The sequence below is a fragment of the Fusarium fujikuroi genome, chromosome FFUJ_chr07 (assembly GCF_900079805.1).
Source record: "Fusarium fujikuroi IMI 58289 draft genome, chromosome FFUJ_chr07".
Lineage (NCBI taxonomy): Eukaryota > Fungi > Ascomycota > Sordariomycetes > Hypocreales > Nectriaceae > Fusarium > Fusarium fujikuroi.
In genome coordinates, this window is record NC_036628.1 from 324,837 (window position 1) to 348,508 (window position 23,672).

A 23,672-nucleotide genomic window follows, 5' to 3' on the forward strand; every position below is an offset into this window, starting at 1 on the left:
TTTGTGCGATTTGTTTGGAATATCGTTAAAAAACCGTCGTCTTTGCGCTGCGTTGCGCTGCGTTGCGCTGCGTTGCGTTGCGCTGTGTGGTGAAGAAGAGGAAATTTGGTGTTGGAAGTCAAGGCACATTATTTAATGCGGGGTTACCTTGTGCTTGAATGCTCAATTGGGGGTTGCCTAGGTACCTAAGTACGTATCACTGCCAATTAACTGCTAATTCTCAAATGCAAAACGCACAACATGGTGAGTCTCCTTTGCCCACATGCGCAACAAAGCATAACCGCATTGTCACCAACTTTCGATGCAGTCAATATACTCTGACATTGATGGAATCTGACAACTTAAAATGCTTTTGTAACTCTACAGTGTCTTGTAGCGTTGACCTTTTCGCCCCTGCATCGTGCATGCATGACAGTCTTTACTTGGCGACCCGGCATGACATTTCTACTGTGATACTGTGAGAATTGGAACTTATTTGATTATCAGCAAGTACCTAATCAGCGCGTGGACAACAGGACTTAGGCTATTGTCTTTTCCGGCCCCACGTCTATCGAGTTGTCTCCGTAGTGTAAGAATTCAAGTGGGCTGTGTGCGCCTGACTGATCTTACACCATCTACGAAGCCACCACTATGAAGCTCCTCGTCGCTTAAACAATTCTCCCCAGCCGCACACTTAGATATGCTTGCCAGAGAAGGCTCAATAGCAAAATTAAATCACACATATGGAACAGACATGAGAAAACGAAATTGTATTGATGTCTCAAAATTGCTCAACCACACCTTCAGGCTGAACCCTAAGGTCCAGCAAGTCATTTAAAGTCATGTTCTGTTCGAACCTAGACCGCCACTGGGTAGCCGTCTTGACTGGGATGGATGTCCAATCAAGCAAATGATGCTTGCCGCGACTGGGAGACCTCGTTGCAGAAGGTTTCAAGCGGCAGGATGAAACCACCGGCCAGCGGATCATAGATCTCATGCGGCGAGGACAATAGGAGCAAAAGAAACCGTTGCTAGATATGAGGACGCAGCTGCTAGAAAGCATCAGGACTGAAATGCGTCAGTGGCACCAAGACAGCGCTGTACAGAGTCATTAAAGGCCTCACCTAGTCACTTGCACTGTGTCTGAAGGTGCTCCCGGGAGTCCTGAATTGGGGACATCCACGCCCTTTCAATAATATTGTATTGCTCTACGAAATATTTGGCGTATGCACATGATTGATGACGATCCACCTTAGCAACCTATACCCAAGTAAATGCTCCTGGTGCACAAATCCGGAGACGAGGGGGATGTACAAAGCTCATCTGTTCCTCAATGTTCTGTGCTTCCATTGAGCTTTCCCATGTTAAGGAGAGATTTTCACCGAGCATCACGACGTCATCAAGAAGATCGTGAACCTCGTCAGTCGCGTACAAACAGATCCGGGAAAAAGATAGGACCGTGAACGCACACAAAGCAAAGAACTACCCACCACTCGTTATTTCCGACAGTCTCCGACAGTCCAAGGGTATGCTCTAAGAATTGATGAACACCGCCGACTCCGGTCCGCAAATGATGAGGGAACAAATAAGGCCTGGCGGTTGGGATACCTGAAAGGGATTCGATAGCTGGGCTGTTATGTGACTATGATGGCCAGGAGGGGCAATTGTAGGCAACGGAATGAATAGGAATGAGATAGGATTAATTCATCTGGCTATATAAAGGTTTATCATGTTTGTGGCTAAGGTAAATTGAATTGTATCATGGACCGGTCGAACTGACTTCGTGATACTCGATGGACGTAGTCAAAGCAAAGAGCACGACCGATGTCTCTGCTGGCCTTAATCCTCGGCTACAATTCCCGGCTACAATTCCCGGCTACAATTCTCGTGGAAATTGTACACCGTAAAGACCTGTAGAAGAACTATGATATAGAGGGATGGGGACTAGACTTATGATGAAAGCTTTGGGAGTATTTAACTGGCTATTAAACGGAATTGTGGCCTTGTCAGCAATACTTTGCGGAGCAGGGGCCCAGCATTTTAGGTAGACTCCCAATACTTCAAGTGTTACAATCAAAAGTGGTGAATGTTAAACCTCGTTGCTAAAAATACTGCTAATCCCTTTACCGTGTAATCTTTGTAGCTGTCTGTGATGCTTTCAGACAACCAAAGATGGAATATTAGGAGTCGCTAATTATTGTGAATTGTGTGAGTAACGGGAATGTGAATTCCAGATAATGTGATGGCTTTGGATTCATGGCTGTCCTGTGATGGATGGATAGGAGCTCAGACAAGATTCTGCCCGACAAAAGCCTGCATTATCGGAAGCAAGGGGTTCCGTGCTGGCCCTGAAGCATCATCCAGTCCCGGACTGGACCCTCTCTGCCCATTGCTTCGGAGGTCACAACGTTTGTCCCTTGGGTGTGGGATACGGATGCGAAGGACTAGGGTCTTGACGCTGAGCTTCATAAGGCATCGATCGATCTTAGCCTCCTCTCCCGCCAGAAAGCCGCTCACCGCCGCACTGAGGACATGGTAAGGCCCCTCCAGTAGCAATATCACGACCATCGATCCATCCTCCTCAAGACGCAGCGCTTACGAACTCATTCCCTTTTCACACAAGAACAGATCGAAAGCTCATACACTTTCATCCTCGCCATTTTACCGATGATCAACCATGTCTACTGTCTCCAACTCCTAGCGCCGATACGTCGTCCAAAGGCCAGCTTGTCATGTCCGTCCGGCCACATCGAATGACCGGACCCAAGATGCATCAAGATCAAGCCACTTCATTCCCAAGAACAAACCACCTGGAGCGGCGAATACAGACCTCACAGCGAGCGAGATTCTCCAATTCCTTCTCACTCGCCAAGCCTTGTGCGACGAGAGGAAGGCTGACGCTGGTGAGTGCTTCTGCTCTATCCACCTGTTTACTGTCGACCGGTGGAACAAGAGCAATCAGTCCAGGACGCAAGATCGTGGAGTCCTGTTTCTTTGGAACGCAAGGGCTATGGTGATGAGGGCCAGGATGTTGGAGGGACTGGGCCCTAGGGCTTCTCCGTTGATCTGTATGGTGGGTTTTATGGTTTGTCCTAGTATCCCCCAGTCCTCAATGGTAATTGTTCTAAGCTCAGCAAAATACAACCCCCTTACTAGACCTAAGCCAAGTTACAATCCTTCTCCAAAGGGGAGTTTATCTTGAGTTACGGCAAGATAAAGTAAAGATAGCAAAGCACAGTGCTAAGAAAATAAAAATTTAAATTAATACTTAAACACTATTATCTTTATAGTATTAAACTTATAGTATTAAACTTATAGTATTATCTTTATAGTATTATCTTTATAGTATTATCTTTATAGTATTAAACTTATAGTATTAAATATATAGTATTATCTTTATAGTATTAAACTTATAGTATTATATATATAGTATTAAACTTATAGTATTAAATATATAGTATTATCTTAATAGTATTATCTTTATAGTATTATCTTTATAGTATTATTTTAATAGTATTAAACTTATAGTATTATCTTAATAGTATTATCTTAATAGTATTAAACTTACAGTATTAAACTTATAGTATTAAACTTATAGTATTAAACTTATAGTATTAAATATACAGTATTATTTTAATAGTATTATCTTAATAGTATTAAACTTATAGTATTAAACTTATAGTATTAAATATATAGTATTATTTTAATAGTATTATCTTAATAGTATTAAACTTATAGTATTAAACTTATAGTATTAAATATATAGTATTATTTTAATAGTATTATCTTTATAGTATTATCTTTATAGTATTAAACTTATAGTATTAAATATATAGTATTATCTTAATAGTATTAAATATATAGTATTAAATATATAGTATTAAATATATAGTATTAAATATATAGTATTATCTTAATAATATTATCTATATAGTATTAAACTTATAGTATTGTTTTTATAATTTATATTTATAAAATCTTTTTATTTAATTAATTTCCTTATATATCCTTTAGTTATATAGAAATAATATTAAGATTAGACTTTATAGTATTATCTTAATATAGCATTTATTTTCTAAACTTTAACCTATTTTACTCAATCCTCTCTCTGCCCCATTTCGTCAAACCATTCACTCAAGCTCCAAGGCCATTGTCAGCAACGGACCTGACTGTTCGTCATATCCTTACGACTTGTCCTGAACCACACGTTCCAGCCACTGAACTCGCGACATACGGAACGTGTGCTTCATTGTGCTCGAGAATGGAGCACGACGGCCAATTGAGCCAATACCACCATGAGAGACATGCTGTCGAGGCTTGACGGTGTTGATGGAGCGCACGGGTTCGACGGTGTGCCTCGCCTCTTCAGCGACCTCAGGATGGCTATTGGCTTGATCACTGCCCATATTTGTATCTGGCTCAGGAGATATAATATGGGCAGTCGGCCTCTCAGACACGGAGGTCTCCTGCTCATGTTCAGGCTCAGAGTTGTTCATGACAACATCGACATCTGAGGCCTTCTCATGCTCAAGTGTGACCACGGGTGTTGGAGGCACGCCCTCTGGAGCGAATGAGGAACCTTTGGGACTGGTGTCGTGTCCAGAGACAGATTGGGTCTCCGTCTCGGGAACCAGTGAGGTACCTTCAGGCTCGACATCAAGTCCAGAGGCCGGTTGATGTTCTGTCTGCCGTGATTTCGAAGTCTCTACAGATTCGATCGAACCGGGAACAGATTGATGCTCAGATTGCGAGGGAGATGGTCTGGCAGGAGATGTTGCAAGGAACTGTTGGTAGCCTTGGTCACTCTCACCCGCAATCTGATAGTCAGAGAGTAGACGACGTGTCCCTCCCAAGATATTGTAAGGGGACATTCTGTCACGTACTCTTGATGTTACCTGAGTCTTGAAGTCATCGAAATCCTTTTGGAGGGCGTCGAATCTATCAAGAATCTCGAGCCTCTCCTCGCTTAGGATCCGGACCTCCTCAAGACTCCTTCCGGTATCTTCGGACAGGCGGTCGACCTCTGATTCCAGAAATCGTATCCTTTCCTGCTTAGCGACAGCGTCGTAGCTGAGATGCCTGTTGCTCTGCTCGAGACTAAGGACTCGTTGCTGCAACTCCTTATTATCCCGCTCAAGACACCTATGCATGATTCTGTCATGAGTGGACAACATAGTGGGAGATGCGCTGCCATTTTCTTGTATGTCCCCTTCCATGGGCAGTTGGTCTTGACCCTGTACAGTCTCTGGTACATCGGGACGTACAAGATGGCTTGTGCTGGTGATCAGAGAATTCACTTCACCATCTAGCCAATTCGTAGTACCTGCCATCTCATCATCACTGCCATTGTCCTCAGGCTCATGCGAATTTGAGCGACGGCCATCAAGAGGTGCAGGAGGAGACGCGACGGTACTATGAAATGGGCTGTTAGGGTCAACCACCGGGGACAGGTTCGAAGAAGGTCCCTGGGAGGTGGCAACCTCAAATTCATCCTCGGACTGTTCCTCGGATTGTTCCTGTTCTTCCTCGGATTCTACCTCGGACTCTTCCTCACCTTCAGACTCAGGCAGAGTTTGGATCGTACAGTCTCTGCCGGCTTTTGTGAGTCTGATCAGTCGGAAGACGTCCTTGGTATAATGCTCGTAGAAGCTAGGGAGCAGTTTCATGGAAGGTGACTCATGGGCGGACCTCACCTGATTCCACGCTGAAACCGCCTCAGTGACGGAGAACCTCCACTCACGGGTCCTGAACTTGAATGTCTCAATAGCTTTCGCAATCTGGCAGAGATCCCATAGTGTGAGTGGAAGAACGTCCTCGCCCATCTCACGATGATACTTTGGATCAACCGCAGGACGTCGAGTATCATTCTTGGACACAATCTCGCCAAGATGGTAGAGAAAGTCTGACCAAGGTGACGGTGTCTTCCCCTTCTGTAATACACGCGCTCTGGCGTCGGCATGCATCTTGTGAATGGGATCCTGAGGTTCCGAACTGCCACAGGCTTTCAGCTTCAATACCAGCCTGTGTAAAGCTGGGCAGTCGGCTCCTACGTCTTGATCACAAGGCCACATTTGGCGATCGTCCAAGCGACAAACGATTGCATAATGTAACGCCTGTATCAGCTTCCCTGAGCTCTCCTCGAAGCAAGGATGAACTATGAGTGAGCTCAGTACAGAGCAGAACTTGGGAGAGTAGATGACATGGTCATCCTCCTTGGAAGGACCCAATGCTTGGTACCTCATATAGAACAGAGGAGAGACCAGCTTGAGAGGGTTTATGTGATATATTCGCATAGAGGTCTTCCAGAGAATCAACAAACTTGCGTGTTGGCTGTTGGTGAAACGTTTGGATAAACACGACTTCACAATTGAGACATCCCACTGCTGTGTGATAGCCTCTTCGTCGCGAGCAGTCCAGTCGACTGGTCGTCTCCTGGGCAGCGCAGCAACAAAGTCTTCATTGATGCACGTGGGAGGATGCTCTTCTGCCAGCTTGGTAGCGTAGGCGAGCGCTCTCTCCCGACGTAACATCATTTCCGTCTGACGGCCTCGCTTCGCCGGGCGGGAAAGGAGAGGTTCGCCAGAGGCGCGACGCTTCTGGGGTCGGTTGCTCATTTTGGAGGAGAGGTTGGGCTTGGGATTGTAGTAGTGTCTGCGATATATTGGTTAACATCTGACGTGGAAGTTCGCGAAAAGCAGGATACTTACCAGTGTGGTTGTAATGAGCGTTGAAGAAGAAGAAGGAAAAAAAGGGCAAGCCATGCAAATATCACAACATTCAATGTGCTTGTTGTCTCAGCACGGTGCGAGCCGTATGAATGCCAGTGCCCGCCGGCCGACCACAGCCTGAGCGTCACTGGCAGCGAATTCGTCACTGGGCCCCGCGCAATGGGCAGCACTCATTGGCTATTGGTTTTCAGTGACTGGAAGACGGAATTCACGTTTATCTAACTCCGCTCTTCCAACATCTTCACAACACGCACTGCCACCAGACTTCCGGTAATGATTCCTTCACATATTGTGCATGCCGCATACTGACATATGAATAGCATCATGTCTACCAACCTGCTCTCAGAGCTCAAGCAGTTTCTCGGCGCTTTCCTTAGGCCAAACGATGCCGCTGAGGGTGAGCCTGCCGCTCGCTTCGCGCATATTCAGATGCCTCCATACCGTCTCGGTAAAGAGGGTCTGATGAATTTGATCAACAACGAGGTCATACATAGCAGCTTCGCTGAGAAAGCTGGTATGAACCTCTTTGTTGTTCCTGAATCAGAGAAGTCTGACCAGTTCGGTGCCGAACATGATGTCGTCAGCTCACAAACTCTGACCTTCTCGGCCCTGCTGGATGCACTTCGAATCACCAGACAGGCGTCTGGCAGTGACCTTGGATGGGGTTACAACTTGATGGGTGATGCCGAGGCGGACTTTCGAGTTCGCAATATCCTGCCCCTGTCTGTTGTCTTGGTGCTTCAGCTGGACCCTGAAATGTCTGCCGATTGCGCTCTGTCGCTGATTGGTATTGTTCAGTGGGCACTATTCGTGTCCACTGTGGTGCCATTCTCAAATATTCGTGTCCTGACCGTGTCTGTTGACGAGGATGCCAACTTTCTCTCCAAGCTTGTGCATTTCTCGGCTCCTGACATCGAGGTCGCGTCAATGAATCTGGCCGCCCACGGCGAGCAGAATCCTGACCATGGCTCTGTGGTATTCAAGAGCCATAGCATTGAGCTCTGTGTCGAAAAGATCCGGGAAAGCCTGGAGTCGAACAAAGACCGTCGCCTTCTAGTCCTGTCTTTCGATGCCGACATCACAAAGCCTTTGATACAAAAGTTAGGCAGTGATGACAAAGCCCGGTTCAAGATTATAACTGCTGGGACTGCACCTCCAGATGTCAACGCAGTCCCGGCGGAGAAGAGTCTCATTCTTCGGTTCCCGAAGCCGGTGTCATTCCTTCCCCTTGAGTTCCAAGGTTTTGATGAACTCCACGTCTTTTTGAGTTCAAAGACTCATATGGCGCAGGCTTGGGACAACATCAGTTGTCAGGTGATCGAATATTCTCGCCCACTGTCAAGGGAGGATCGTCGCCTACAGTACTGGTGGGCCCGACAGCCATCGATGCAGCATAAATATCTATACTTCAATGAGCCGGCACTTTCTCTATTCCTTGAGGCTGGGGGTTCTCGAGCTCGTCTTGTTGAGACTTCCCAGCTTGGAGGATTTATTGCTGCGGTTATGGATATCATGTCATGGGGCTTTCATGTTGACAAAGTACTGAATTTGTTCATACGAAAGCCCCTCGAGGTCCAAGAGATGAGGACACGACTACAGGTCCAAGGTCTCATCAACCCCACTGGTCTTGCTCTCATAGATAGCGAGGCCTCTGTATTCCGAAGACTTCTGTCGACCTTTAGGTACGACTATCGTCTCTCCATGTTCGTTGCGCTGGACTCGGATGCTCAAGTCCGCCGGGTCAAGTTAGAACTGGCTACAATGCAGAACCTTTGGGTGGCAAATATGATTTCCATCAAACCCGGTATCACAACCACCAACAAGCTCTCTGCTGAGCTGTTCGAGGGTTGCCTAGGTCTATCAAGCTCACTCGCGAGACGGGGAGTCTTGTGGTTGAATCTAGGTCTCTTGAAGCAACACCTGTCTAACCCCGATAAGTTCAAGGACTATTTGGTGTTTAACCCGCGGGCCAAGGTTGTGGACAGACAGGTGGCTCAGATGCTGAAGCTCCTCCCAGGACAGAGTGAAAGCAATGATCAGCGGTCTATGTCAGAGGAAGTGGCTGTTCTAAGTGCCGAGCAAGAGCGTGTGCTTCAAAAGCATCTCCTCCGAGCCTTTCTTTATCAGCTTACTCTGACATATTACCCCAAAGTCAATGGAACCAGAAATGGCTCAAACGGATTCTGCCACAATCTGGTGTCCAGCATGGCGAAATGTGATATTGAGATGCTCAATACTCTCACATTGATCAACTTCAAAGCCCTCTATAAAAAAGAGGGAAGTGAGGTTGCTTTTGGCATTTGTCATGGTCTTTTCAGGCCTGACGAATCAAGACGTGTCTCATGCAAGGATTGGACCTTGATTCCTGCTGAGACTGTTCACGAATGGCTGTCGGAAGTGGCACCCGAGGGCAACATATTTGAAGTGTTGCACACTGGAATTCAGCACTTCAAGACAAATTAGCCTGGGGTGCCGTTTTCCGTTTTTCTTTGGGCCAGTAGAGGGGGGAGAAGGGGGGGGGGGTTTCAGTGGACAACATCAAGAGAAACAGAAGAAAAGGATCAAGGAAGCTTCATCAAGGTCAATAGAACAGGGGAACTGCTTGGATGCAGGAGGACGACCCTACTTTCTGTAATGCCAAATTCCGCAAAGCTGTCGTCATTTGAAGCATCTGAATAAACATCTAGGTCATCAAGGCTAATACGTTTCAATGGTTTGAGTCTTCGACTGCAATCGTATGAGATAAATTATCGAGTTTTGTCCATGATTTTAACAATATTATAAAGCGGTAATCACAATACAATCTCTAACTCCCATCCGTATGACATCCACCCATATATCCATCATTCGTACACCTCGACAACAAAACTGCTTCCACTATTGAAGCTCACTCATGACGGGAGGAACCCTTCTATACTGCAGGGCACATGTTGATGAGGCCGAGCCCTCCTTATATGTGTATACATAGAGGTGCCAAATTGAGACAATAGTGCTGAGCTTCGTGGGTGCGGAGCCCAGGGGAGGTCGCGCGTGATGGTGTACCGAGTTATGGCTCTGACTGAGATTTTGAATGCTAAGACCGATCTTCGAAGTGGTACTTATGATGTCCAGGACTACTTCCCTTTGGGGAGTCGTTACACTCTTTGACTCGGGAGAGGTTCGGGTTGGGGTGCAAGGGACACGATAGCTGCACCGGTCTCGTTTTCAGCAGCGGACTTGTCGGACTGGTTGCGGTGGCGAAGTCGAAGCTGTTTGGATATGGCCAGGTTTGCACTTGCCACTGATGATGATATGAGAAGGCTCGTTGTCCGGCCTTATCGGCATGGGGGCTCGGCATCTTTGTAAGTGGTAGTCGGACTGGCCAGGGCTCGTCGGGTAGTCTGTCGAGAGGCTGCTGCTAGTCCTTGGCTAGGGTGCGAACGGCTGTAAATAGATATAATTCTGCCAGTTATTAGTTCAGGTCCATCGGTAATAGTTGAGAAGCCTGAACATACCGCATAGCTTTAGTAAGTAGGCCATCGTTTGCCAGAGCGGAGCGGCCACCAGACGACTGATCTCAAGTGACTCCTGGAGTCTACCCGAGGCGACCTCATAACCAAGACTGAAGTTTCCAATGAGCTATCTGTGTTGAAAGCACGAGAAGTGAAGTGGTGGTGTGTTGCCTTTGAGTCGACATGGACCTTGGTGAATCCTCGCTTGAGAGTTCGCGGAGAACTTGGATTGTTTTGCTTCGACCGACAAGGGGTACTGGCTTCTTGGCATGGTATTCATTCACCATCGAACGGAAAGGCGAGAATACTTGGCTGTTGTGGGACATTAATGCGCTGTGGTGCTCATGACAAATGCTGTCTAGTGTACTGGCTGATGCCTTGGGGCCATGTCTGGTGAATGTCTGTCGAGGGAAAGGCGACGTATAAAAGCGCCAGGTGACATGCAGTATGTTGGAATGGATGTCTGGTGAGAATGGTTGCATTTCCTCTGGCAGATATCCGAGTTCATGATAGGAATCTAACTCCCCTGAACCTAAATGTCTAAAGCCATGGCAGATATTAACTCACGACCAAAATTTGAAACTGCAAGTTGTCAGTAATTGAACATATAAGCACCAGAGTGTTGTTATTGCCTCTTACATCCAAAAAGCATCAGCTTTGAGCTGATAACTGGACTTGAAAGCCAGTGCGGTGACAGCACCTCAGCCACCGCAGCACGTGGAGATGCTGGTGACGAGAGCTCGATTGTCCGACAGCTTGAACTGCCAGTACAATGAGGGCGATTGCCATGCTGGATTATGCAAGTCCACGATGGTAACATCGTAGAGCGAGAGACTCCGGTGGGGTGCCTGATCTCATTGACAGGGAGAGGTAGACGGTGATGTGCGATGAGAGCTGCACATTCACGGTTCTTCCATGGTCAGGTCCTCCATGCCAACCCCATCGAAATAGCCGTCCAACGCGTCGTCGAAGACGTTCAGGACAGGAGGCCAAGCCAGGTCGTGCTTCTTCCAGTCCTTTTTGTAAAGGGCCATGACATTTGGATTGGAAGTGTCCGGCGGAGGTAAGAAGTCTTCGGGGCCGTTGTCTATGGACTTCTGGAGATTTTTGATCTCCTTGCCGTCATTCATCTTGAAAAAGGTCCTGGCACACGCAGGTGTCCAGGGCAACTTTCCTTTGCCAAGTACCTTGACGTCAAAATCACTGCTCATGCAATATCTATGGAGGATTCGACTCCAGGAATCACCGGAAGTTCTGTAGGATGGCATGTGGGCTCGATCCGTAACAAGGATCTTCACCTTCTGCGCATCCGTCATGCCAGCCCACTGAGAGCACTTATCGACCAGATGGTCCGTGGTGTTGCACATTGGGCAACCCACAATATCGCCGTTTGGACAATTGACGATACAGTGCTTCAGTTCGTGGTCGCTTCCACCACAGCTGGCGCATGCTCCTGGCGCCACGGTACGCTTGACGGCTAGCGGAACGTGACCACCAAAGAGGCCCATTGCCTTATGGGTGACGGGGTCGCGGCCGGTGGGCAAGATGTCAAGGGATTGGGTCTTATCCTTTTCGATCATGGCCCATCGGTCCGGCAGAACCGGTGTGAGAGTGAAAAGGACCGCTGAGCATTGCTGCTCGTCCTTCATCGATCTCACGTACCTGTCAACAGACCCGTCAGTGACAGAGCCCACCATTCCTTTCTCGCCGTTGCTGATTCGGAACTGTGAGCTACCACCACCGACGCTCTTGTTGACGTATCTGGTTGCGGTTTCTCCTTTGAAATTCGCAATCCGCTGGATCAGGACATCTGAAGCTTCAGGAATCCGCTTCTCGTCCTTCTTGGGGGGGAAGTATGGCCTGCCGCCACGCCCCGAGTTGTGGCCACCACGCTGGGACTGTCCAACACGAGGGGGGGCAGAGCGTTCCTTGATTTCCCCTTCCTCTGAACCAGGTTCAGGAGCAAGGAGAGCAGAGCTTTGGCCTTCTTCGACGCAAAACTTCCGCAAGTCAGCTCTCGCCTTGTCGAGAGCCGCCTGGGCTTTGACAACATCCTGCTCAAGCCCCTTCAGTTGAAGGCGCTTGGGCTGAGACTGCGCAGAGGGATACGGCTCAGCGCGATTGTTACGTCGCGAAGAACCACGGTGTCTACGATCAGGAGCCATCGTAAGTAGAGTTTTTTTTTTTTAAAAAAAAAAAAAGGGTTAGTGGGATTTTTAAAAGCAGTAAAATTGGCAGTTTTGTGAAGGCTGGGAGGCTCGTGATCGTGATGCTTTGTGGAGGTTTGTTGTCAACATCGCTTCAGATAAAAAAGTCTTAAGCTCACAGATCGTGATGTCTGCCTGAGGCTGAAGACTGCCTCATCGTGATTCTTGACAGCTGTTTGCAGTGCCACCTGGCCGTCAAATCTTTGAGCCACATTCAATAGCCACTCCAGCCTTTATCAGCATCGCAAACATGGCCAAATGACAGGCAGTACAATAACACTGAAAGTCCGGTTAACGATACAAATATATTCATTACTTGTACCATGGAATTGTGTCACTTATTGTCTGTTACTTCTTTGCGCCATTAACCCGTTGAACTCAAATAAAATACAGACACATTGGCCTTTCCGACCACGTCCAGGCAAACAGAATGGCGAGTTGTATACGATGTCAATTCTCACATTCTTAGACTTACAAACGCGACTGGCACTTAGCCGCTTAACTTCCCCTTCACATTTGTATGGTTGAAACGTCTCATATATTACTGGCTGACTTCATCCGAACAGTAGATATTAATCATTTGTAAGACTACCGTAAGATTGAATATCTAGGGGGGTATCTCGAAATGCTTTAAAAAGATCAGTGAGCGTGTAAAAATGAAAGCTTGAGACCGATATTGCCATGTTAAGATGAATCACACCTCACTTCCATTTTGCAAAATGTTGAAACCCCTGTATCAATACAGTACTCCGTTGTCTTGTCTATGTGTGAGGATACATCACCAGGATACCCTTTTGCGATCCGATAACAGCGAGTGCATTTCAATCCTTTTTATCAACGCCTGTAGATACTTGTCTGTACACAAATTTTTGCATATGATTGATCTAGGAAGTCATTGATCAAGGTGCTCGTCGCACTTCAATGTGAACTTCGTTGGAGGTCAGGGGCGTCTTGGTATGATTTCTTCTGTTTGTTGGTTAGTGCCCTGTTTTAGGATGGAGATACTGCTTACTCTCGTCTCCGCAAAGCATCAGCAGAGGAACGCACTTTTTTATGTTCACGGAGGTTTATTGGCTTGTCCCAATATGTTAGACCTGTCTCGTTGCATGTCAGTGCTACCCCTTGAAACCCGGATGCGGGACTTACATGTGTCTGAGGCTATCATCAGGGGGAATCGCGGACTTCAATTGGAGTCAATACTTTGAACGATGGGGCCAATCTCAGGGCTTGCTTCTGTCACTAGACGAGTGAAAGTTCCTCAGAGAAGCACTTCTATATAAGGCTATTCTGACTGAGCCAGCTGGTAATCTCCGCATCAGAAGGCTGTGACATTTAATTGGGGTATGATCGACTGTTGTGAGAGCGTCAGGCAAGGGTACTGTACAAGTAGAGACCCATTACCCGCTAGGGGTGGCAATACTGAGGTCTGGCAGGAAAGGAATAAGATGTTCGGGACATGAGTTCGGCTTTGTGACCAAAGTAGGCGCTCAGACGTCCCACAGGTCGGATTCAGATGTAGGGATGAATAGTTGTAGTGCTGTTAAGGTTCATCACAAACGCCACCGAAACGAACATCAGCAGAGTCGCGGATTTCTGTTGTCTTTCTCGTAGCAAATGGTGAGACCGCATCGAATCTGAACGGCTCCCGGTCTCCGGGTCGCTGTGTTGTTGGGTTGTACTCTGCGAGGAGGTGTCATTGGATGCCATCTAGAGGCTCTCCAAGCTTCATGGCTTGGACACTTCCGCTCTAAGCTCCCCGGCACTTCACTGGCTAAACAGATTATCATGACAAGCAACCAGACTGGCAGGATATATGATGAGCACCAAAACTTATTAATGATAAACCACAAAACGTTATAAATATTCGGATATGAAAGCGCGTTACACGTGAGTAACGAACCAGTCAAACTTGTCCCTATCATCTAGGGGCAATTGGATTGGACTGTTATCTTCAGTCAATAATTCGATGGTCTTGAAGCCTGCTCGGATTCTTGACTCATCTATCCAGCAAATCTCACTACCAGTTTTCGTGATAGCAAGAAGACCTCGAGGGCTTTTGCCAAGGCCGACGAGAACCAGATCCGTGAAGACAATTGAGTTTTCTAAGACAGACTCAGGACCGTAGGTCTCGAGAGCTTCCACGAGGCGGCTTATCCTGGGATCATCAGCGTCTAGGGACTGCATGAATAGCGAAGTCTCCGCAGCCAGGACCAGGAGATGCACAATCTGGCACATGGCAATGCGATGCATGAAATGCAAGCGCGGATCGCCGGCTGCGCTCGTGAAGGCTCTGACGATCAGCTGAGAAACAGCTGACGCCAAAGAGTTGTTCCGTATCGCGTTGAGGAATCCAACAAGATACGTTAGCAAATCCTTAATGTCGGCTGACTTTGAATCCATTATGGCAAGGATGCTTAGGGCAATGGCATCGGGTGCTCGAGAATCTTGACGTATCCTTAGGACGGGGTCGGGTGACCAAGAAAAGATTCCCGTCGACCTTCTGGCCAAAGCAGGAGAAGTCCTTGTCGAATCGACAAGGACATTCTGCGTAACGAGTTCCCAGGCCTCAGAATCAACGTCGACTGACAAGTGTCGAAGAAACACTGCTGTATTCTGAAACCGTTCCTCTATATCCCGATCACGTTGAGTGATCAAAGTTTGCTTTTCTCGACAAGCTTTCTCAAGCTCTCGGATCTTTTCATCCTTTCCATGAAGGACCAGTCTCTGCTGCTCCGCGCTGGCTTTTGCTACGTTAGCCCCCGCGGTCAGAGACTTGATTCTTTCATCGTCTTTGGAGTGCTCGAGCTGGGCTGCCTCTAGTTGCTTGCGCGCTTCATCAAGGTGAGATTGGGATTCTCCAAGCTGACGCTCAAGTGAGGCAGCCCTACTCTCAGCATGTTCCTTTTCAGTACGAAGGCCGTCCATCTCAGTGGCATGTCTTCGACTGGTTTGTAACTCGGAGCGCAGGTCTCTCAATTCAGCCTCGGAGGTAAGTCTAGATTTTCCAGCCTCCTGAAATTGGCCCTGTAGTTTTGAGTATTGACCACGCAACTCTGAATTTACTCCACGAACTTGTAGGATCTCAGTTTCCAGTTCACTGACCTTGGTCTGTGATCTTACAAGGGACGCGGCACAATTCTCATGGTTCTCGGTGGCCTTTCGAGCCTCATGGCCTTTGCGTTGGATTTCACGACTATAGTCTGAAGCTTTTTGACTAAGTTCTGTCCTTAATCTGTCACGCTCTCCCATGGCTGACATCCACGCAGAATCAAGCTTTTGGACTTTTGTATTTAACTTATCCAATTCTTCATTCTTCTGTTTGAGTGCTTCTCGAAGAGCAGCCCTGCTTTCACTAGAGGACTCCTTGGGTAGACGGTCATTTTGATGCACCGACAAATCCTCAAGGGACCTTCTCATGGTAGGTTCCATTCTAGAGTCAACCATGATACCAAACCCTCTGAAGAATGTTTGGATATCATCTGAGGAACCTGCGATGAGCTTAACAACATTCGTGACCGCCTCTTTACGGTCTCGGCGGTCGATTGCGTCAAGGCCGACATGCAGGTTTTCTTCTTGCAACAGGGCAGCCTGTTTAGCAATTCTGACATCTGTTTTGAGAATTCTACATTCTTTTGCAGTGTCATCTATTTCCTCCATGATGGCGCTAATTTGGTTCCGATCATGAGGGTTATAGCCAGCTTGGGTTGCGTTGTCCTTTCCAGGAGCCGCTCCCCGGCGAATAGTAACCAAGAGACCTTTGAGCATATCCGCTGTGGATTGAGCGCCGTCAATAGTCTCTTGATGACCAGGTGGGAATGTTAAGCCGCCGGTAATTGACACACGGGCCGAGGCCGCGGAAGAGTTCTTGGATGCCATTTTGATCTGGTCACTGTGAAGTGTCAAGTTTTGAATGGCGAAAAGAAGTCGTAGACATGTCGAAGTCGTATCTCGAATGGGGAAGGTGCTACAGTGAGGCATGAGGAGAGTCACTGTGGTACTGTCACGTACGGAAGGTCCAATCTCCCTCGGGTTGTCAGTACCAAGAGCTTTGTCATCACTCCTTCCGTGTTGATATCATCGCCGAATGCCTCGCACCTTGTTCCTACATCATCCTCCTTCAAAAAGTACACATTTGAGGATCGTGATTCAAGCGTCGAAATGAATTTCTCTCAGTCTCAAGACACTCAATCTTACCCTGAGTTCAATGTTCCTCCTGCCGCTGCTCGCAGCGCGGAGATGCCCATGCTTTGGGACAAAGAACATTGCAGGTTGATTGACGCCTGCGTAAGGCATGAATCCCTGCTGGAGCTCTTTATGCAGCTCCCAAAGTTAGCTGATATCCTTGAGGCCAATCAGGCCATGAAGGACATCGACTTTCCTGTGGTCAATACGGTCACGGCACTACGAAGTCACGACTGGACCATGTGTGAGCTCCTGCACACCATGTCAGTTCCGGTCGTACAGAGTATTGCTAAAAACACCTTTGCCTTTGACGAATGGAATCGTACTATTAAGCCGTTTCGTATGCCTGGACCTCGCGATCCAGAGATTCCAGGCGTCTACGTTATCGGCTTGAGGATACCGAATCGCAATGGTAAATTTCTCAACATTGAGGAGTTGGAGCGTCTGATTGCCGACATGAAGCTGTATTCCAGAGGGTACGAATCCTATGCCAGACATGGTAAGTGGAATCTCAACGGCATGTCGGCACCAGAGAAAACCGCCCGTACATTGGTCAAAGCTGTTGACCGCATGTCGGGAGCCACCATAGACAAGGCCGATGGACCCCTGTTCATCGCTAATGAGGAAGAACTATCTAGGATACAGGCTCTTATCAGTACATTCGAGGGGATGTGTGACAGGAGCCTTGATCCTACTGGTAAGGTCTTCGGATTACAAAGCCCCCTTTACGTAGGGTGCTCCAAGAATTTGTATAAGCGTACACGTGTATACTCAGGTCACAGCGTCAAGGCGATCAATAAGCCTCTGGGCCTAACTGTTAGCATCCTCCGGACGCACGCCAAGGCCCCTGAGTTGGTCGTCGAGTGTGTACTACGAATTCTCAAGGACCACCAATTGCCCATGGCAGAGCAGTTGGTGGCTACCCTTGCAGGATCTCTTGTGTATCAACGTGGCTTTAATGCAGTTGAAACAGGAGGGACAGGTTCAAAGACCGTTGACTCAACAGATGGCCTCAGAGAGAACATAAAGCACATCGTAGCGGGTACTCAAATCATGGGGCAAAATCTGAGTGCCAGTCTCAAAGAAGCAAATCTTCGTCAACGTTTCTTGCACGATCTTGACATATTAAATGGAAAGATCATTGAGATTAGCAAAAACTTAGAGTCTTGCAAACAGGCTTTGTTGAAGCTTCAAGCGGGCTATCAGTGGGATGGAACGCTTGATGATATGCGTATCCTCGTCAGACGTTTGAGGGCGGAGCTAGAGGACCAGAAAGAAGCCTTGAAGCTCTGGAAACTGATGATGAGGATACAAGAAGTGATTGTCGAGGATACTGGTAAAGGAATAAAACTATTATCCTCCAATTCCGATGACCTCTAAATTAACAAATGCACGACCTAGAAATAGGTCGGCTTTGCCAGGGCATAATGGTCAATGATCACTGATATACGGTATTTGGCCCTTCGCAGGGACTGCGCCAGGGTCGAGGAGACCGCCGCAATTCCTCGATAATGGTCCATCAGCTAAAAGACTACTCCTCGACCGTGTGGACCTGGATGGTGATGCTTGGGGGGATTTGGTCTCAGATTGTATCTTTTGATCGCACTCTGAAGCTCTGCGATCGGTTTCAATTTGCCTCGAGCAATGGTCACTCTTGTGCGAGTTATCCCTACGGCTATCTACTAGACGATGGCCACATAAAGCCCATACGAAATCGGCCATCGCAACTGATCCAGCGGCGCTATTTACCATATCAACATCGACAGATCACACCTGTGAGGTTGCGAGTGGTCAGAGCTTACGGGTGATGGAACGCCATGGTATCAGAATGGGCCAACATGCTTCCGGTTTGAAACAATTACGTGAAAAGCAAGGGATCCTCTGACGAAGGGTGGACAGGGACATTGGAGGTGGAAGTAGTGGAGGTTAACCGCAGGCATCCCGCAGGTAATAATTGGAACCTACAATATCGAAAGGAGGTACAGCTAGCAATCAGAAATATGTCAATCACCCAGTTCTGGAACCGTAATTATAATTGCCGGTGATATCAGTGACTTGGCGGCCTGTGTAGGTACTGACGGCGAGCTACTGTACTTCAGCAGTGCACATAAAAATGTACGATTAGTGGCGTTCAAAATTACCCCGCTTTGTATTGGCTTACCTACCTATGGCCGGGAGAAAAATCACAACACCAAAATTTCTTTCCTTCATACACATCGCATCGCACCGCACCGCACCGCATCACATCGCATCACATCACATCACAACACAACAAAAACCTTTTCACAAACCATTCACAATGGCTCCCAAGAAGACCAACACCGATGCGGATCCTTCCAAGGTCTCCCCGCTCAACCTCGCTGCGCGCCGCCAGTATATGGAGTCTTTCTTTCGGCAGCTCCCTATCACCAAGGATGTGATAGAGCAGGCGCGCACCAAGGCGATAGAGCTTCAGAGCAAGCATCTTGCTGGGCGGGGCCTCAGTGATGTCAACGTGGTGTACTTTGAGTACCACGTTGATGTCACTGTTTGGAGACTTATCAGTAAGTTATACTATTATCCTTCCTTACTTCTGCTTTAAACTAACTACTATAGTGAATCTTCTCATGATCACGAAGAGCAATCCTTGGCCATGGAAAGTCTCGATTGATGAGAACAATCTGTCAGATGGCACCTCTCCTATTTTTAGAGAGTGGTGCCGATCTCACAGATCAAGTGCTGAGGCTCAAGGAAGCGCCAGCGGGACATCCCAGTCTCCGGCTCAACCCCAGCCTCCACAGCACCAAGCTCCTGTTGCTTCAGCGGCTCCCCAGCCTTCTGTCGCATCGGGTACTCCTCAACCTCCTGTCCAGCAGACCTTACCGTCTGTAGGATCCGGAAGCAATGAAGCGTGGACCGTGTCTAGACGCCCCCCCACGTCTTCCAAAACCGCGGCTCCTGCTGCTAGTGTGGCAAGGATTGCTGGTCTTGGAGAGGAACTCTCCAAATTGACTGTCAAGTCCTCCCCCAAGGCCACTCCAAAGGAGCCGGTCGAAGAGAAAGCGTCCCCCGAGGCAGTTACCGTTCCTCAACCCCCTGTGGATGCGACGCTGGCTGCTAAGCGTGAAGTGGCCCAAACTCTCTTCGATGGTGAGATGAAGAGGCAAGGACAGAAATGTCTTTTGCCCGGCATCCAACAGTCTCGTTGGGCGACGAGTGATGGTCAACAGCCTCTCCCCTATATCACCTCCTTTGATCCTCAAGTCCAGATTAGAGGTGATTATGGTGCTCGAAACCATGAGGACATTGAGGAGCCCAGACTTCCATCGCTAGCCCTTCGTGAGAAGATCTGGCAATCCGTATGCAAAGGCATGCCGTGGTTGTCTGGACCCCTCTGCGGTCCCTTTGAACTTGCCCTTCCGGCATGGCTGGACTTCCACGACCTTGTCTGCCAAGACTTTGAGCGCATTCAGGCAGAGAAGCTCCTTGATGAAGATATAGTCATTGCCTGGAGGGTTAGTGGAAAACGACCTGTATCCCTGGTCATTGGGCCCAACCCGGCTGAGATCCATAGCCACGAGGACATTCGATTCTGGATACAGGTACGAAACAACTGGTGGAGGGTTGCTTGGTGGCTTTCCAGTGCATACTGGGGTAGCAGCATCCGCCTCGTCGAGCATCTACGTGAAGTTCGCGATTTGGCGTGTGAAGGACAACTCATAGATGTCCCTGCCTCGATGACTCGTCTTTTCGAGGCCTGGGGAGACATCATGAGTGACCCTTTACTTGCACGTAATAAAGCGAGCTGGAACAGGAACAACATGGAAATGTGGGTACCACAGATTCATGCCATCCTGGCGCAGCCTCGGAATACCGTGGGTAGCCTACTTGACGAATGGGTCTTTCGCGATATGCCCAATGCCAACATTCGTGCGCAGGGTGTGAGAGACGCCTGGAGTAGAGTGGCACCTGTCGATGCTATCAGCTGGCATCAGAATGCCATGCTCAAATTGCGTTCAATGCTACAGCAATAGATCTAGTGACTGGATCTATCACGCAAGAATGAACCGATGGCCGAGTTGACGCTCTGGTTCATATGGAACACCCGATCTTATCGGATGTTGGTATAGCGGTCTTGAAAGCGGCGGTCTTTGCCGTGAGAGAGGCCAATACGAGTGTTACCACAGTCTAGTGACATTCAATCCCTTTGTCCATATCCGGCTTTGCAGAGTAATAGGCTTGAATGATGAGAGTTATGACAATTTTGGTGGGAGCCCCTAAGGGCTCGACAGTTCAATATTTTGGATGCCCTTGGGAAACGTTTGGGGCATGGCGAGGCATGGCGAGGCAGAGTCGACTCTATCTTTCAGGACTGTCACGACTGACGGGTTTACTGACAACGGAATGCGGATCATCAGTGTCAAGTTGCTTCACAAAAGGTGTGGTGATATTCTCGAGGATCGCGCCCTCTAGTGAGTGTAGCTTCCGCGCTACTTCCACACATCACTAACGGAACATAGGTCAAGACACAACCGACAATAACAATGCACCGCTCGAAGAAACCAATGTCTGCTGGCCACAATCACCCAGCTGTTGGGCAGCGATCCAGCCATTTCAGGCAATCATAACTCAGGGCCGGCGACATACTCAGGATCAAAATCACGTTCATGGGCGATCCGATCTTCCCCCCAAGTCGGCTGGATACTGATGCTCTTACAACACTGGTGGCGACGCGTTGATAGAAGAACAGTTAGGGCAACATCGCTACCTTCATTCGTGTCATCTCGGGCCCACGAGAGACATCTCCCAAACTCGTCTGAATCTGTCTCTCCGGTTTCAGGACACTTGCGAGAAGCTCTGGTAAACTTGCGGAAATACAGTTCAGATGTATGCCAATGGCACGTTTCGAGCGCACCGATCCATTCGGGATCAAGAATCAGGTCAGTGGCCCTCCGAGCATTTTAAATACAGGTCTCAGCAACTTCGGATTTGCGGCTGGTCCTTGGGTAGTCGTGCCATGAGAGCAGTCATTGAGTCATTCGGATCACTAGCTAATCCCCTTTTAGGCTTCTTCCTCACCCTCCCGTTTCACAATCGTGGCATCGACGAATTCTCTCCACCGGTCGAAACACCGCTCAACCAAACCAACATCCCTAGCCTTCATCCGAACATTGCCGAACCAGCACCATGGCTTCATTCACTTCCAGACTCAGAATTCATCGCAGCTTTGAGGTTTTGCATTAAGCTCCAGATCTTCAGTGGTCCCGTCCCTTGAGCCCCTATTGCCCAACACTCTGTATTGGTGTTGGCCTCTGGTGGAGCCGGTCGGGAAGATCAGCAATTTCGAACATCTCTTCGGAACACTGCTGCGAAGAGTCGTGCGACAGGCGAGTGATCTCCCCTCAGCTTTGTCAAATGTTATGATAAGCTGACTCTAGAGAAGTGTTAGAAACGGCATTACACATGACGCACCTCTATTGTCCAGAAAGACCTGCCCCCGTCTCAATTTGAACGCGGCTCACCTCGGCTCCAACTCGCCGTTCGACCACATAAGTGATCTCACCTTGGCTCGACTTCATCCCATTCGCATCTCCTCATCGACATCTTGACCTCTTGATGGACGTCTTCCTCCCATTTCACCACCGTCATCCTCCTCCCAATTCCAACATCAAACGCCTCCTCAAACATTCAGCATAAGATTCACGTCACAGTAAGCCTGTATATATAAGCATCAAAACCACATCGCCCGGGAGTACCAAAGTCTGATACAGAGAGCCGAACAAGCACTTTATTCCGGATCGAATCGGAATGGCCATCTCGGGCCTGTCGGGAGAAAAAGTCTCGCAGCAGGGATGGTCAAATGCTCGCTTGGTGAAATCAACCCATTCCCTGATGCCTAGAAATTCCAGACAACGAGAGCTTTTGACACGAGGCGAAGGTGCCTACTCTCCACCGTTACGACTGTGCACTCTGGACCTTTGGAAACAACAGTCACTACAGATTGTGACCATAGACGCTTAGCCGTTCGCCAAGTTTGAGCTCCCGGCGTCGCTATTCGCCTCTGTTGAGGACTACCTTGGTGTCACCGGTGATGGTGCCAAACTTGACGGCTTGCAATGCGCTCCATGCAGGCGACTGGCGCCTCATCTGCTACTGTCGAGATGTACTGTCAGAAGCCAGCACGCACAATTGACGGCCCTGACGACGATCCGGCCTTGTGTAAATGATTGAGTACCTGTACCATGAAACTTGGGTGACGACTGAGACGTGTATTCATCACAACGGTGCTGGCCTTTCGGACTTCGGAGACCATGATGAGAAGAGGAAGAGGAGGGACGAATGGCAATGAATGCGAAGTGGGATCTGTGAGTGCCATGATGTTTACCTATTGCGAGAGCTAATGAGACTCAGGTTTAGTCAATAATGACATCCCGAATCCCCTTTTGCTTCGCCAGTGAGGCTTGAGGTCCTACGTACTTGAACGGAGTTAGCATCGGCTCTTCCAAAAGGGCGACCATCCTTACAGTAGGATCAGGACGGAAGGGCTTCGCCATATTGACTGGAAGGCGGCAAGGATTGCGAAATGCTGTATAGTTCTGAGAGAGGCTGAGGGCCTGGTCGTAAAGCACGAGGGTGAACGCGGAAGAATCAGTTTATTCAGCGACCTTCTCGCATACATTGGCGAGGTTGGATGAAGGAAGACGAAATTTGGGCTGGAGGGAAATGTAACTACTTGTGCGCTATTGTGCGGTAACCGACTAGGTTATCAGAAGACTGTGATGGCCACAGTCAATTACCTATACTAGCACGCCCCTCAGACTCTTTATTTGTGTTTGGTTATGCTTAATTGTTTGAATTAAGGTAGATAAAGGTTAAAGCACTTTGAGGAAAAATGTAAAAGTTGCAGATATGCCTAAGGAGGACTCTAACCTCTGCCTCACAAAATGTGCGCATACTGATACCGGGTGCTGGCAAAGCTGCAGACAATGAGTTCGAGCAGATCCATGACTCAGTGACAACTGGTATTCACGCACGGGAAGATAAACGAGACCCACATTAGCTTGACTTGAGTCTTGAAGTCTCAGGTCCAGATTTCTTTCTTGCAC

At 48.3% G+C, this 23,672-nt stretch overlaps 6 protein-coding genes; 3 read left to right on the forward strand and 3 right to left on the reverse strand.

The window, feature by feature from the left end:
* Positions 1-4,163: 4,163 nt before the first annotated feature.
* Positions 4,164-6,593, reverse strand: FFUJ_09033 (uncharacterized protein; the record flags this gene model as incomplete). Its single annotated transcript, XM_023580200.1, has 1 exon — positions 4,164-6,593. One exon carries the CDS (start codon positions 6,591-6,593, stop codon positions 4,164-4,166), a length of 2,430 nt encoding a protein of 809 aa, XP_023433019.1.
* Positions 6,594-7,031: 438 nt separating this feature from the next.
* On the forward strand, positions 7,032-9,170 carry FFUJ_09032 (uncharacterized protein; the record flags this gene model as incomplete). Its single annotated transcript, XM_023580201.1, has 1 exon — positions 7,032-9,170. One exon carries the CDS (start codon positions 7,032-7,034, stop codon positions 9,168-9,170), a length of 2,139 nt encoding a protein of 712 aa, XP_023433020.1.
* A 1,930-nt stretch (positions 9,171-11,100) lies between these two features.
* On the reverse strand, positions 11,101-12,363 carry FFUJ_09031 (uncharacterized protein; the record flags this gene model as incomplete). Its single annotated transcript, XM_023580202.1, has 1 exon — positions 11,101-12,363. One exon carries the CDS (start codon positions 12,361-12,363, stop codon positions 11,101-11,103), a length of 1,263 nt encoding a protein of 420 aa, XP_023433021.1.
* A 1,923-nt stretch (positions 12,364-14,286) lies between these two features.
* Positions 14,287-16,281, reverse strand: FFUJ_09030 (uncharacterized protein; the record flags this gene model as incomplete). Its single annotated transcript, XM_023580203.1, has 1 exon — positions 14,287-16,281. The coding sequence occupies one exon, from the start codon at positions 16,279-16,281 to the stop codon at positions 14,287-14,289; it is 1,995 nt and encodes a 664-aa protein (XP_023433022.1).
* Positions 16,282-16,563: 282 nt separating this feature from the next.
* Positions 16,564-17,967, forward strand: FFUJ_09029 (uncharacterized protein; the record flags this gene model as incomplete). Its single annotated transcript, XM_023580204.1, has 1 exon — positions 16,564-17,967. One exon carries the CDS (start codon positions 16,564-16,566, stop codon positions 17,965-17,967), a length of 1,404 nt encoding a protein of 467 aa, XP_023433023.1.
* Positions 17,968-18,886: 919 nt separating this feature from the next.
* On the forward strand, positions 18,887-20,600 carry FFUJ_09028 (uncharacterized protein; the record flags this gene model as incomplete). XM_023580206.1 has 3 exons in its annotated part: positions 18,887-19,130; positions 19,183-19,444; positions 19,505-20,600. The coding sequence occupies 3 exons, from the start codon at positions 18,887-18,889 to the stop codon at positions 20,598-20,600; spliced, it is 1,602 nt and encodes a 533-aa protein (XP_023433024.1).
* Positions 20,601-23,672: the final 3,072 nt, after the last annotated feature.